The sequence below is a fragment of the Mesoplodon densirostris genome, chromosome 12 (assembly GCF_025265405.1).
Source record: "Mesoplodon densirostris isolate mMesDen1 chromosome 12, mMesDen1 primary haplotype, whole genome shotgun sequence".
NCBI classification, from domain to species: domain Eukaryota; kingdom Metazoa; phylum Chordata; class Mammalia; order Artiodactyla; family Ziphiidae; genus Mesoplodon; species Mesoplodon densirostris.
In genome coordinates, this window is record NC_082672.1 from 31,017,736 (window position 1) to 31,033,705 (window position 15,970).

Genomic DNA, 15,970 nt, shown 5'->3' on the forward strand with positions numbered 1-15,970 from the left:
CTTGTGGAAGTCTATTTAGTTGGATAAACAATCCTGGAGTTCAGGAGAGAAGTTTGAGCTAAAGATAGCGACAGTAGTTTTCAGTTCATAGAGGGTAGTTAAAGGTATGAAGTAGAAAAGGATCTGCTATGGGGGCAAGATGACGGTAGAATACAGAATGAAAAGTAATTAATAATGTGGCTACTGACCATAAGTGCATTCAGAGTTCAGAGAAGTGAACAGCAACCGAGGTGAGAGGTGAGAAACTTGAGTTGGAAGGTCAGGATTTAACGAGGAATCAACCCAGGATCAGAGCGGTAGTAAGTGTATTAAAATATAATAAGAAAGGTGGTCTTAGCTAAGAACAGGAAAGATAAAATGGGACTGAGTGGGAGAAGGCTCTGATTGTCTGCCTTGATTTGACATACACATGGGAAGCATTTCACTTAATGAGAGCAAGGGTTAAGGGAACTCAATAGTTTGCAGTATTGATTGAAGATTAGGTTGGGAGGAGTGAGATCAGAAGGGCTGATGGAGGGCCTGTAAGAGTAACTCTTGGCCACAGAGTCAGGACCCTGATGATAAAAATAGAAAGCAGGTTTTATAATGGATATTGGAACTAACGACCTGGGGAGAGTCAACGAACTTAGAGATTTTATTCTACGGGCCCTTCTCTCATTTAAAATTTGTACCTTACATATTTAAAGGCAGAATTATATTTATTTTAATACAAAACTTTAGACTCTAAACTTCCTAATCCCACAATAATTTTGAACTGTCATTCAAATTATGTACTTGAATGTTTACGTTCAAACCTCGTTTAAATAATTTGCATCCACAATCCTTATTCCTTATGTACAAATGAGGCAAAGACATTACTAATGATACTTGGTAACGAAATATTTAATGCAAGTTTCTATTGATTTCAACATAATAAAAAGTTGGTATACTTCCTGATATTAGGGAGAGCAAAGGGAAATTCCTTTGTTTCTTTTTGCTTCTATTCAGAAAGTCAGGTCAACTGAAGCAACAGGTAGAATTTCAACTTGACCTATGAAAATAAGTTCCTTCTCATTATAAAGCAATTTATTTGTCTTACACAGGTCTCATCTTGTCCACGAATATTTTTTTCTGAAAAGAATTTGTGTCTGATGGATATTATTTCATAAGGACACATGGAAACCCACCAGGGGGTCTGGGAGGATAAAGGCATATCCAGATAATGAAAAAAAGTTATTAGAATTAAAGGGCTTAAAATTAAGGGCTTAAAACTAAAGGGCTTAAAACGAAGTTAGTTGACATGCTGGCAGCATTTGACACAGCTGCCACTACCTCATTTTTGAGGCAATTTCTTCACCCACAATTTCCTGGTTTTCCTGAAGCAATCAAAGAAACAAAAGACACAAATATCCCAAACCTACCAGTTTCCCTACATCAGATGAGGCATAAGGAAACAACCTGTTGAAAATTAGATTTTGAGTGATGTGCTAGTATAAGTATTTAGGGAAAAGGGGTTCACTTGAAAAATGAGCATATTCTATAAAGATGAAGAAATTGTATGACCCCAAAGCCTAGCTCCCTGGAGTTTATGTTTTCTGCACATAAACTCCACAGCATTAGCTGGGTTCCCCAGAGGTCCGGAGTTTTAACCTGTTGGACACTTGCCAGCATTGACCATGTTATCATCTATCTATGTTTTGCACAGTGTTCAGGTAAAGTTCTAATATCTCAGATTATTAGGCAGTCTTTCCTGTGTTTTCTGCTGATAGCCTCTTATAAATGCAGACATTTATGGTCACTGGTCATGAACATTGAGTTCAGTCATTTGCATGTATATTTTGTGAGCCATTTTGTGAGCTCTGTTAAAACCAGGGCTTGCCTAACACTCTGTTCTGTCTCTTACAGCTAAATATGTAAATTTTCACAAATTGTTGCTATGATAGCTCTTACTACAGTGATTCCATATTGGCCCTATGAATGGAAATATTGAACTACCAGGAAAATATATTTTATTAAAAGAAAAGAGTTTAACAGCCAGTGTGTTTTGGAATGGGGTGGACTAATCTGGTTGGCTCATTAACTTCACTTTTAGAGTTGGGTCGACCTCTGAACGATGCCAACAACAGCATCGCACACTTGAGTCAATCTGATTATGTACTTCTTTCACAATGTTCTTTCTCAACCCTGTGCTGTGTAACCTATTCATGAGAAAGTACAGATAGGTGGTAGCAGACAGGAAGGTCTTTAACATAAAAGTTTTTCCAGTGATACAAAATACAAGAATCTGAGTTTATCAAAGCACACTAAGTTTTAGCTATGCTTATATCATATTTTCCAAAATGTGGTGCCGTTTTAGCCCTCTTTGTCCTGAGTGTTGGTGCACCTGACACTTATCGCTGCAGTGTATGAGCGTGCTGTTATGTTACCAAACAGAACAGAACCTCCTGTGCCAAATGAAGAAGAGTGGAAATTGCGTAGGACTTGAAAAAGGAGGTGCTTTTTCTGAGACCACATTCTACCACCTCCTGACTGAGTGCCGTGGGACAGACAACCTAAACTACTGACATCTCGGTTTCTTTATCTGTAAACCAGGGATAATAAAATTTCCTCTCCTACTTCACTTTACAGAGTAGACACGCAGTATAGGGAATTCCTTGCTCGTCCAGTGGTTAGGACTCCATGCTTTCACTGCTAAGGGTCTGGGTTCAATCCCTGGTTGGGGAACTAAGATCCCACAAGTCGAGCAGCATGGCCAAAAAATAAAACACCCCCAAAATGAAAGCAAAGTGAAGTAATACATAGAATCTATACATTATGGTGCCCTCTTCGGTGTTAGCTCTCACTATGACTTTTTTTTAACAGAAGGAGCTGGATCTGAACTTTTGTTCTCTTGTCCTTCAAGAAATTTAATAATTGTTTATAGCTGTAGTTTAGGCATAAGTTTCTTAAAGAAAATCTGTATAAAATATAAGAAGGATTTTTGAAAATAAATTATTTTAGGTGTATTTACTTTTTAAAATAGTTCATATGTAATCCCTTTAAATGGCAAAATCAATGCATTAAAAAGTAATTTAATTTGCTAATTTTAAATCTACATGCCTCTGTTCAGAATTATTATCTAGCACACACAAAAAAGAAACTTCTTATATAATTTTGACCACTTGAAATCAGTTGGAAAGTCAAGTCCAATGTTGCAATATAAGAGCTCTATTATGTGAGTCAGGTCTCACCCTGGAATTTTCACCTTTGGAAAAATTTTCTCTGAACGTTGCACAGTCTGTGTTTATAGTAATCACGTAATTATGACTCAGTTTCTACTTGATTATGGGGATTTTCCCAGAGCAGGAAGGACTCATTATTTGCAGTAATTCAAGAGGCTTATACTGGAATACACTCTATTTGCCTTGGCTGATAAAACTGACTTTCTTAGGGGGAAGGTGTCCTGAAGCCTGATAATTAGTCTCTGATGAATTATTGTAAGTAGGGAAGGTAGGTGACTGATGAAACTTTAATACTACTGAGTCTTGCAGACACTTACTCAAATGGCAAGCTTTCAACTCTGTGTTGTAGAAAAGAAAAATCCAGTGTTTAATATAATGCTAATATTGGTAAAGAGAGCCCCCGTTTCTTCCCTAGTATCATTTACCCCTAAAAGGGGTAATAGGGCTTCCCTGGTGGCGCAGTGGTTGAGAGTCCGCCTGCCGATGCAGGGGACACGGGTTTGTGCCCCAGTCTGGGAAGATCCCACATGCCGTAGAGAGGTTGGGCCCGTGAGCCATGGCCGTTGAGCCTGCACGTCCGGAGCCTGTGCTCCGCAACGGGAGAGGCCACAACAGTGAGAGGCCCACATACTGCAAAAAAATAAAAATAAAAAAAAATAAAATAAAATAAAAGGGGTAATAAAAGTCCACATAGTCATCCTTGTGTATTTAAGTACTATCATTTAGAATACTGACACATGTCATTCTTCCTTGGGCTCTCCCCATGAGGAACTAATAGGAACCATTAAAGTACCCTAATTATTTAGCCCCCCCAAAAAGAGAAAGAAAACCAAAATAAAATATATAATAGTTTTATTAAGGCCTTAATGAATATGAATGTTCACAATATTACCCTGTTTTTCCTGAAGGCAAAATAAAAGAAATGGTCACAATCTCTTCCTTCTATTCAAAGACTAGTTCAACATCAATTGCAAAGGGACTGGGAAACCATGGAGAGGCTGAATGGTCTCTACAAGCAATCAGGTCATCAGTGTTCTGGGCTGTCTTCTTCTAGCTACAAAATCCATAATGGCCATTATTTATTTATTGAGCACCTGCTTGGTTCCAGAATCTGTACCTGGTACACTATGCACATTATCTCATTCAATTTATGTAGCAGGTATAACTATTCCCACTTTATTTTATTATTTTTTGTTTGTTTCTTTCTTTTTATTTATTTATTTTTGGATGTGTTGGGTCTTCATTGCTGTGCATGGGCTTCCTCTAGTTGCAGCAAGTGGGGCCTACTCTTTGTTGCAGTGAGTGGGCTTCTCACTGCAGTGGCTTCTCTTGTTGTGGAGCATGGGCTCTAGGTGCATGGGCTTCAGTAGTTGTAGCACGCAGGCTCAGTAGTTGTGACACGCAGGCTCTGGAGTGCAGGCTCAGTAGTTGTGGCGCACGGGCTTAGTTGTTCTGCGGCATGTGGGATCTTCCTGGATCAGGGCTCGAACCCGTGTGCCCTGCATCGGCAGGCGGACTCTCAACCACTGCGCCACCAGGGAAGTCCCTATTCCCATTTTAAATATGAAGAAAAGAAGGGAGGGCTAACCTGGTGGCACAGTGGTTGAGAGTCTGCCTGCCGATGCAGGGGACACGGGTTCATGCCCCGGTCTGGGAAGATCCCACATGCTGCAGAGCGGCTGGGCCCGTGAGCCATGGCCACTGAGCCTGCGCGTCCGGAGCATGTGCTCCGCAATGGGGGAGGCCACAACAGTGAGAGGCCCGCGTACTGCAAAAAAAAAAAAAGAAAAGAAGGGAGCTTAAGGTTTCACAATTGGTAATTAGCCTGGTTGGAATTCAAACACAGCCATTTCCACTGAGCCACACTAACGGAATGGACTTTTGAGTGCCTGGAAGCACCATCTTATACTTGAAATTTCCAGTGACTAGTGAATCCACTTCTTAGCGTGTTCTGGTTGCTAGGAATTTTAATCTTATTTTCCACTGAAATCATCTATCTATAACTTCCTTTGGGGTTCATACTGCTCCTATCGTATATTAAGATATGTGACTCATCTTCTTCAAATTAGAGTCTTTCAATTATTTGAAGCCAGCTATAATCCCACCTATTTCCTCACCTCAATCCCTTCTTATTTCTAGGGTAAATATCCCCAAGGTGGGTGGTTTGGGCATTACTCTGAAAAGCAATTTCATAGTCTGTATTTATCCCAGGGTTTCACTCAAGGGCCCTCTAAGATAGAAGGGAAGCTATTGTGTTGCATTGACAAATGGGGACACTGAGACTGCATAGTGAAATTCTTTTTTCCTTTTCAAAAATATTTCTGGTACCTAATGCTGCATTTGTTCTCTGTAGAAGATGATCTGCCTGGGTCCAACTCTATACTGCCTCCTAGTAGGACTGTGGCTTGGATTATGGAAAAGGTCCTCCCCATTAGAAGAGTGTTAAATTTCAAGCCCTTCATTTGTGTTCCTAGGAGAACATCATAAGAAAATATGTTGCTTCTCTTCTTCCTCCTCTTCCCCCTCAATTTGCTCTATGCTTCAGTCTTGCACTGCCATCTTGAATCTGTCAATTAAAAAATAGGTTAGTTTTCATAAAGAAGAAGATTGTATTACATGTGAGTTCTTAAATCTTTACTGTTGATTCTTAACCTAGAGCTGTTGTGTGTTATAGGTAACGGGCAAATAAAGTATGACTTTGGAAGTTCCAAAATCACTAACACACAGTGAGTTTAAGGCAGTATCTATTGAATTAAGTTTGGCTGCAGCCCAGTGCAAGAAAGGCTCATCTGTCTGGCCAAGGACAACTCTATCTACATTGTGGCAAATATTGGGGACAAGAAGCCATGCAATGCCAGTGCCCCTCAGTGTCCCCCTGATGGTCGTTACCAATACAACATTGATGTGGTATTTGATTCTGAGGGTAGGCTGGTGGCCCGCTACCACAAGGTGAGAATTACTTGTGCCTTAGCTAAGCTCAATTTACTTCTTTTGTTTGTGATATCTAGGTATACTTGTCTGTGAATGCTGGTGAGGGAACTGTTGTGAATGCGTTTCTGAATTATTACATTTAGTTGAAAAAGGGATTTAACTTACTTTGATTTCGTATAAGCGTTCTGAATTTGAATTAGTCATAAAATAGAATCTACCAGACTATTTATTTATTTATTTTTATATATTTTATTTTTGGCTGTGTTGGGTCTTCATTTCTGTGCGAGGACTTTCTCCAGTTGTGGTGAGCGGGGGCCACTCTTCATCACGGTGCGCGGGCCTCTTCACTATCGCGGCCTCTCTTGTTGCGGAGCATGGGCTCCAGACGCGCAGGCTCAGTAGCTGTGGCGCACAGGCCTAGTTGCTCCGTGGCATGTGAGAATCTTCTCAGACCAGGGCTCGAACCCATGTCCCCTGCATTAGCAGGCAGATTCTCAACCACTGCACCACCAGGGAAGCCCAAATCTACCAGACTATTAAAGCAGATGTGCTAATAGCTGCACAAGGATTTTAATATTCACTGAGAAAGGAGAAATGCTCAGTTTCATCACAAGATTTAGTACTAGAGTTAGTTTTTTGACCAATTTGTTAATATTTGGTATTAAGCTATAGTCATTCATTTCATTAGGACTTTTTTGATTGCAATGATAGCAAAACTCCCCAACTGAAATTGACTTAAAAAGAAAACAACAACACAGAATTTCCTTGCTTAGGTACCTGAGAAAATATATATCATAGAAAGGGTAGGTCTAGTTTCCGATGCAGTCTGTCCCTAAGAGACCCAGAAGATGTCAGCCGTCCCTCTAGCTCTCTTATTCCTTTGTTACAACTTTTTCCCAGGATGACTGTCCTTTCAGAAGCCACATGGCTGCTCATCACAAAACACATATCCTAACAGCAACAAAATCCAGAGGAAGACTGCATTTCTCTTTCCTAGAAACCCTGCAAAAACCTTAGCCTTCCTTGACTCCAAATCAGCCACATGCCGCCCTCAAGTCGATCACCTGGGGATGAAGGATGGGCTACCCCCTGAGCCGTGGGCCGAGGAGCTTGGGATGCTCACTGTTCGGGTGGGGGTGGGGTGTTGCCTGAGCACATATGCTCACATCAGGCCAAATAGAAATGTGAGCAGAACATAAGGCTGTTCTCCTGAGCCCAGGGTAGTTAGAGTTTGGGAGCAATAATCAGGCTGGAAAAAAAATTCTAATGGCTTACTAATTAACAAGCTATTAGCTATTACATTGTCTAAATTAAGTTCCAATCTACGTCACCTCACTTATATAAACCTAGCAGTACCATGGGGAGACATGACAAAGTTTATTTTATTACCGTGTTAGACTTCACACAGACAGTGCTGTTGGTATTTAAAGAATAGAGTGGAAAACCATCAGAAATTTGTGAGGTTCAAAATTTCAAGTGATTTTAAGACAAATATTCACCTTTTAAATATCATTTGTAGGGGCTTCCCTGGTGCCACAGTGGTTAAGAATCCGCCTGTCAATGTAGGGGACATGTGTTCAATCCCTGGTCCGGGAAGATCCCACATGCTGTGGAGCAGCTAAGCCCATGCGCCACAACTCCTGAGCCTGTGCTCTAGAGCCCACGAGCCACAACTACTGAGCCCACAAGCCACAACTACTGAGCCCACGTGCCACAACTACTGAAGCCCGCACGCCTAGAGCCCGTGCTCTGCACCAAGAGAAGCCTCCTCAATGAGAAGCCCGCGCACCACAACAGAGAGTAGCCCCCGCTCACCACAACTAGAGAAAGCCCGTGCACAGCAACAAAGACCCAACGCGGCCATAAATAAATTAATTAATTAAAAATAAATAAATATCATTTGTAGATATGAACTCATTGGTTGATTCATAAGTTGTGGGAAAATGAAGTGTTCTGATGAATGTCACAGTGAGAAAACTCACAGACAGTGGTATAGTGGGTATAATATACACTAATTTATGTGTAACAGTTTTAAATATGCACACCAACATGCGCACGAGAAAATATTTTGAAGATATTGATCACTTCTATTTGACAGTTTTCTTACTAATATTCCCCTTCTTTGCATTTCGCTTAACAGTACAATCTTTTTGCACCTGAAATTCAATTTGATTTCCCCAAGGATTCAGAACTTGTGACTTTTGACTCTCCCTTTGGGAAGTTTGACATTTTCACTTGCTTTGACATTTCTTCTCATGACCCAGCTGTGATGGTGGTGGAAGAGTTTCAGGTTGACAGCATTCTCTACCCCACGGCCTGGTACAACACACTGCCCCTCCTCTCGGCGGTCCCCTTCCACTTGGAATGAGCCCGAGCCCTGGGAGTCAACCTGCTTGCTGCCAATACCCACAACACGAGCAATGCACATGACAGGTACCTCACTCTGGTTCTGCCTCAACAGGCAGCCACAGTCTTGGGAAGCCTTCATTCATTTTCAATCCACGCTTTTCTTTAAAGATTCTTCTGTTAACTTCAATGTCACAAAATTAATAAGAGCATGGGCTTCTATACCAACATTATTTAAGGAACATTATTCCTGGGAGTAAAGAAGGAGGCAAACATTATATTCTCAATTTCACGTGAGGGGAAATTGGAGTTAGAGAGAATTCAAGTTACATTAAAAAAAAGCAAAGCCAGAGCTAAAGAATGCTGCAGCTAACATCCATGAGTAATATTGAAATAAATCTTGCTGTTGAGGTGATAAAATGACTTTAGACTTGATCAGGTTTTTAGAGTTTATCCTTTATAGTATCCACTTTCAAGGTAAAGCAGACTCCCCTCTTGACTGCTTTGTTGTTCATTGATCCAGGTGAAGAATCTCAAACACAAATAAATTAGATAGGTCAGTGGAGAGCTAAAATTGTTCTTCATGTTTGAGAAATTTTCTGGTTTACTGTTAAGTTGGCTAAAGAAAGGGGAGTTTAAGTTAAAAAAAAAAAAAGCTATCTAAGTCATATAGTTTCAGTGTAAGCAGTCCCATACGGAGGACTCAGAGTCAAATTGGAATTTAGGTCAATGTAAAGCTCTCTCCCTCCTTATCTTGAAAATGCTTATGCTTTCATAACTTTATATTTCAGTTCTTGTGGAAGTGATTCTATTAGGTTGTCACCATGCAAAATTTGAAACCAATATTTGTGTTTCTTTATGTCACCCGTAGGCAGTAGAATCTACTCACCGGATGTTGTCAAGGTGTATTACTATGACATGGAGACAGAGAGTGGCCAGCTGATGCTCTCAGAATTGAAGTCCCGGCCTTGAAGAGAACCCAGTTACTCTGCAGCTGTTCACTGGAGTGCTTATGCCAGAGGTGTCAAGCCATTCTCATGTGAACGGTTGAATTTTCCAGGGATGACTTATTTTGATGCGTTCACCTTCACCAAGCTTAAGAGAAACACAGGAAATTACACAGTTTGTCAGAAAGACCTGTGTTGTCACTTAACTTACAAGATGTCCAAGAAACGAACCAATGAGGTATATGCACTAGGTGCCTTTGACAGACTGCACATGGTAGAAGGACAGTATTACTTACAGGTAGAAACACTCCAGTATGTTAGAATGGCTCTTTTACTGATTTGTCTTCTAGGTCATCATTGCATTTCTTTAAGAATTGTGCTGGATTCAGTTAATTGGAATGGTGTTACATTTGTCTCTGAACTTTTCTCCCTAGAGCACATTATTTGTTCAGTCTTAGTGAGAACAGAATTAGAGCTGCAAGGTAAAAACATGAAGCAGATTGATTAGTTCTCAGCAAGCTGGGTTCAAGTTTAAAAAGCTACAACCCCCATATACTCTCTTTTTCTGTCAGGTTACTTTAGAGCTGTGTTTTGCAAGCTGTCTTCAACTAGAGTCCAGAGCAAGAAGTCCATTTCACATCATAAACAAGCGCAGTCAAGATGTATGACTGAGTTAAAAGAGGTACTTAATTGAAACAAACATTTTATAAAATAATTCAAATCAGAATTAGAAATAGCTATAATTATAACTAACATACTCTAATTTTGAAATTCTAGTCTACTCCATTTTGCTTCATTGAAAAAAGGGCTAATCTTGACTCACTAAATTAATTTTAGGATTTACTAATAGATTATGAGCTGCAATTGAAAAAAAAAAAACACTTAAGAGGCAACCTGACAAATATTCTTCTATTCTTTGAAATTGGATTTTTAGCTGAGAAAATATTTCCAAGATTTCCAATCACTTTTCTTTTTCTACACAGGTTTGCACATTACTGAAGTGTCAAACCACTGACCTCAGAACTTGTGGAGAGCCTGTGGGGTCAGCTTTTACCAAGTTTGAAGAATTCTCCCTCAGTGGCACATTTGGAACGAGTTATGTTTTCCCACAGATCATTTTTAGTGAGGGTCAGCTTGCCCCTGAAAGACATTATGAGGTAGGAGATTTTCAGGAGGATAAATTCCTTTGAACAGATGCAGTAGACTGGCATAATGAAAATCGTTGAAATAATGAGACAACATGGCAACATTGTCGTTCACCTTATTCAAGCAACTTATACAAAGAAACTATGATATGGAAGACAAGTTGTGGTTCTAGACTGTCCTTAGGCTGTGGTGGAGAATTTGGGGTTTATTTTTCTACATAAATGTGATTTTGAGATCCAAAGGAACAAGGAGATTATGGAAGAATTAAAATAAAAATATTGATTGTCAATGATAGCCAGCAACTAATGTTTTCTTTTTTTTGCATAGTGGAGAAGGTCCAAGTTGAATACATTTAATAATGCATCTATAACTTATTTCATGGGTGCATTATTCTGCATAGTTATAATAATGATAGTAATAATTGATACTTTGTATAGTGTTTCATGAATTAAAAAAACAACAACTCGTTTTTATACATTATCTTACTTAATCCTCAGGGCAATAGATTTATTTGCTACACGTTCATCCAAAGTCCCTCTGATACTATTAGACATGTAGAGCTGAAACAGGGGTCCACTGACTCCAAATTTTGTGCTCTTTTGACTATTTCATGTTGCTTTTAGAGTGATGTTGTCAGAGAAGGCTTCTGGGCTGGAACCAGCTCTACATTGAAGTTAATCCTTTGCTTTCTTTGATCGGGTTTCAGGAGATGGACGTCTGCAGAGCCGAGGCGGAGCCCCTTTGCCTTTCTTGGTTCTGTCCCTGTATGGAAGAGTGTTTGAGAGGGACCCTCCACGCTTAGGGCAGGGAACTGGGCAACTACCATGATCCCCTTCACCGCCATCCTTTCAGGATTAGCCTGGCAAAGAGAGAGGGAAAAGAGAGAGTCTTTAGTGTCTGTTTAGAAGAGATGTCATCACTTTGCTGAAACAACAAACTTAAGAAGATTTAAAAAGCATTTAAAAAGATGTGTGTGCACATTTTACATATTCATTTCCGAGAGCTGCATGCATCTTCTGTGTGGGTGCACTTAAGTATGTGTCAGTATGTCTATGTATAGTGTAACATGTATTTATAGGAGGGGAGCCTAGAAGAGTTCTTTTGTGGTAACTTCTCTAAGGTATGCAAATATTGTGTCTCTCATTTGTAAATGCACAGGGTAAGTGTTTAAAATGTGGAGAGTATTTGGTCCTAGTCTTTAGGATACAGGAAGTTAAAAAACAAGGGTATCTTTTAAAGTAATTATGAAAGACTTTTATAACAAATTAAAATTGTTCCATTATCTCTTTATTCTACCTTTATGGAATATTTGTATGGAAATTAGATATGTGTGAAGGGAAATTTAAAAAGAGATAAATGGGGCTTCCCTGGTGGCGCAGTGGTTGAGAGTCTGCCTGCCGATGCAGGGGACACGGGTTCGTGCCCCGGTCCGGGAAGATCCCACATGCTGCGGAGCGGCTGGGCCCGTGAGCCATGGCCGCTAAGCCTGCATGTCCGGAGCCTGTGCTCCGCAACGGGAGAAGCCACAACAGTGAGAAGCCCACGTACTGCAAAAAAAAAAAAAAAAAAGAGATAAATGAATAAATGATCTCCTTCAGACCACATGCTGTTTCCTTCTGAAATTATTCTTTCCTAAAATTTACCCAATCCTGGTTAAAGCCCCTCATACTCATGGATTTGTTGCAGCCTGTGCCAGACAGGAGCTTCCTCAGAAAAGGCTACCTTGTTAACTTTCTCCCAGTTACCTTTGGTCCCTTGACCCTGGCGCCCTGAGTCCTTTCCCTGGTTTGTCATTTATTAACTCTGGAAAGAGACACACATGAGAGCAGGAGGGCTCTCTAGGATGTGTGGGAGAGGTTGAGGATGACTCTGAGTTTGGGGACACCTTTCCCTTCCCTTAAAAGATATGACAACTGCTTTCCTAATCTTTTCCCAGGTGTTCATTTCTACTCGGTTTAATTCAATCCAGTTCCAGGAAGCTAGAGACATTCTGGGCAGCAGAAAATACCCTTTGTCTCTCTGTTCCCATTTTACCTGGAATCTCTCTCCAGGGGCTACAACACTCGATGATAGGATGCTACCTATGCCCTAGACTCCTCCACTTGTGCAGGATGTGACCTTCTTCCCCACAGTGGCCTCATGTTGGTTCTTTCTAGGCTTCTCTCTCCCTTCTAGACAGTTGTCTGGAGCTTGCATTAGTACCTGGTGGCTCTAGCTTCCTCACCACCCCTCACCCCACCCATCTTATAAAAGCTGACCTTCGCCCTTCTCTAGTACTGGGGTGTTCTCAGCTCTTAGTCACTGGGACTAAGCAACCCAGTGTCCTCTGAAAGTCGTTTTGCCCCTTATCTTTAATTTATTATTATTATTATTATTATTATTTTATTTATTTATTTTTTTTGCGGTATGCGGGCATCTCACTGTTTTGGCCTCTCCCCTCACAGAGCACAGCCTCCGGACGCGCAGGCTCAGCGGCCATGGCTCACGGGCCCAGCCACCCCGCGGCATGTGGGACCTTCCCGGACCGGGGCACGAACCCGTGACCCCTGCATCGGTAGGCAGACTCTTAACCACTGCGCCACCAGGGAAGCCCATGCCCCTTATCTTTTAATATCACATGTCTTTTATTTCTTTGACCCCTTTTTTTGGTCTCTCACACTTCTCCCCCTAATTCTCATTTTATTTACTATGACTTATAAATGAGGACCTTGCTAGACTCAGCCCTCACAGCTGTGTCTTCCTCATTGAGATTCTTTCTTTGGAGAGTGAAGCCACTCTTCTGGCTTCAACTAGTGTTTCTGAGGCAGCAGAATATAATTCACTGGTAGGCAAAAAAAAAAAAAATTTTTTTCATGAGAGACAGTTCAAGCTACATAATAATGATTTGAGGCTATATTAAAAAAATAAAAGTTTTATTAAGTCTTATGGCAAACATACATTCTTACAATGTAAACAACTTTATCAATCAGATTAATGTCAATAGGAAATTAACACAGCATTCTAGCCATTAAATATATATATATATTTCTTGTAATTGAAAAATGCTTTATTTTTAGAGATGTCACCTTTGGAATTTAAATTAAGCAGTATATGCACTAAAGAAATTGCTTTACAATACAGGTACTAAATTTTTTTTTGTCTGTGATATGTTTTTCACTAAAAAATATTTTAATAATTCTAAAAATAATTTTGGAAGACATGGGAGAAGGATGGAGGAGCTAAATTATTATTTCAGGGTCTCTGATTAGTGCTTTTTGTCCAGTCCAGTCAGGTAATTTAAGATTTATAAGAATATATGTATAAATGAATCACTTTGCTGTACACCTGAAACTAACACAATATTGTACATCAACTATACTTCAATAAAAAATTTTTTAATTAAAAAAGACAAAAGATTTATAAGAGAAATTGTTTTAGAAATCAAGGTGATAGAAATAACATTCAGCCTGGGATCATACCATTCAAGAAAAAGAACAAGAAAACCGCTTGCAAAAGCCAAGATAGTATAATCAAAGTATATTCATAAGATCCTACTCTTAGTAACAGAAATACTCAGTATAAACATTACAAAAATAATTCTTACCATTTATTCAGCACTGCCAGGCACTGTGCTAGGTGCTTTACGATCATGATTTCTAATTCTAAAAACTATTCTTAGGAAGACGGCTAACCTGTTTTTTGAACCAGGAGAAGGAAATGAAGCTTATTAAAGTGTAATGACTCATCTAAGGCTATATAGCTGGTAGATGCGAGAACTGGTGTTTGAATCCAAGGTTTTTTTCCACACTACACAGCACCTACCATATAGAAAATCGGCAGAATAAACTGCACTTACTATTTTATCCAAATTTCATTTGTAAAATCCCAGACATGACCTACTATTCTGATGGCAATATCTATCTTTCATAGTATTAATAAATAATTAAGAGAATTCACTACGTTCTTATCACGTGTTTGGAAAACAGTGTTATCACATATAACAATAATACGCTATTCTTGTCCTCAGTTCCAACAATTTAGAACCTGTTACTCAAAACAAGAAGCCCTCTGATTCAAATATAAAACACAGTATTCTAGGGCTTCCCTGGTGGCGCAGTGGTTGAGAGTCCGCCTGCCAATGCAGGGGACACGGGTTCGTGCCCCAGTCCGGGAAGACCCCACATGCCGCGGAACGGCTGGGCCCGTGAGCCATGGCCGCTGAGCCTGCGTGTCCGGAGCCTGTGCTCCACAACGGGAGAGGCCACAGCAGTGAGAGGCCCACGTACTGCAAAAAAAAAAAAAAAAAAAAAAAAAAAAATTTGCCTACTTATTCCATACCAAAATCTATAAGCTCTTTTTCTATTATTTTCCTCTCTTCTCTCTCCCTCTATCTCCCTCTTATTCTCCTTCTCATTCTTTATATTCCCCTCTCTATGACTCGTATGGTATGCAGCCTCTAAGATGGTCCCCAATGATCCCTGCCTCATTCATGCCCTTGTGCAGTCCCCTCCCAACAAGTGTGATGACTTGCTTTTAATGAATACAATACAACAAAAATGATGGGCTGTCACTTCCCAGATGACAATACTAAAGACTGTGACTTCTGTCTTGGGTGGTGGGGTCTCTTGCTCTCTGGCTTTGAGGGAACCTACATGCCATAATGTGAGTGTTCTTTTAGTGTGGCCTGAGGTCTATGTGGCAAAGAACTTATTCGGCCATAACCAGTGAGGACCCAACGCCTGCCATCAGCTGTGTGAGCCTGGAGCTGAGAAGTGAACCTTTCCCAATCAAGTTTTGAGGTAACTGCAGCCTTTGCAGACTTGTGAAAGAGACCCTGGGCCAGAGGAACCCAGCCAAGCTGTCCCATGATTCCTGACCTACAGAAAATGTGAGATCATACATGCTTGCTGTTAGAAGCCACTACTTTTGGAGGGTGATCTGTTACATAGGAATGGACAATGAATAGCCCTTTTATATTCCCCTTTGTTCTGACTCTTTGCCATTTTGTGCAAACTAAAGTGAACAAAGTATGAAGCTCAAATATTCACATGATGATATTAATAATAATTTCAAAATTGAAAAGTTATTTTTCAAATTATTTACATAGACTACTAGGTGCTAAAGTTCTCAAATGTATGAATTCCAAAAATCCACGTGTTTAAGTCTTAAGCCCGTGTACCCCAGAAAGTGACCTTATTTGGAAATAATATCATATCAGATGTAATTCATTAAGATGACGTCTTACTGGAGTAGGGTGGGCACTAAATCCATTAACACGTGTCCTTGTAAAGAGAGGAAATTGGGACTCAGGTATGCACACAGGGAGAATACCAGGTGAAGACACACAGAGAGAAGACAGCAAAACACCAGGAAAGAGGCGTGAACAGATCTTTCCCTCACAGCCCTCAGGAGGAACCAATT

The 15,970-nt window shown here is 40.2% G+C and overlaps 1 protein-coding gene across 1 annotated transcript; it reads left to right on the forward strand.

The window, feature by feature from the left end:
* The first annotated feature begins 2,295 nt into the window (after positions 1-2,295).
* On the forward strand, positions 2,296-11,398 carry LOC132499823 (vascular non-inflammatory molecule 3-like). The gene is given in 9 exon segments (XM_060114527.1): positions 2,296-2,369; positions 2,371-2,453; positions 5,554-5,621; positions 5,958-6,149; positions 8,272-8,550; positions 8,552-8,564; positions 9,349-9,722; positions 10,408-10,580; positions 11,269-11,398. Coding segments are annotated over 9 exon segments (1,386 nt in total).
* The last annotated feature ends 4,572 nt before the right edge of the window (positions 11,399-15,970 follow it).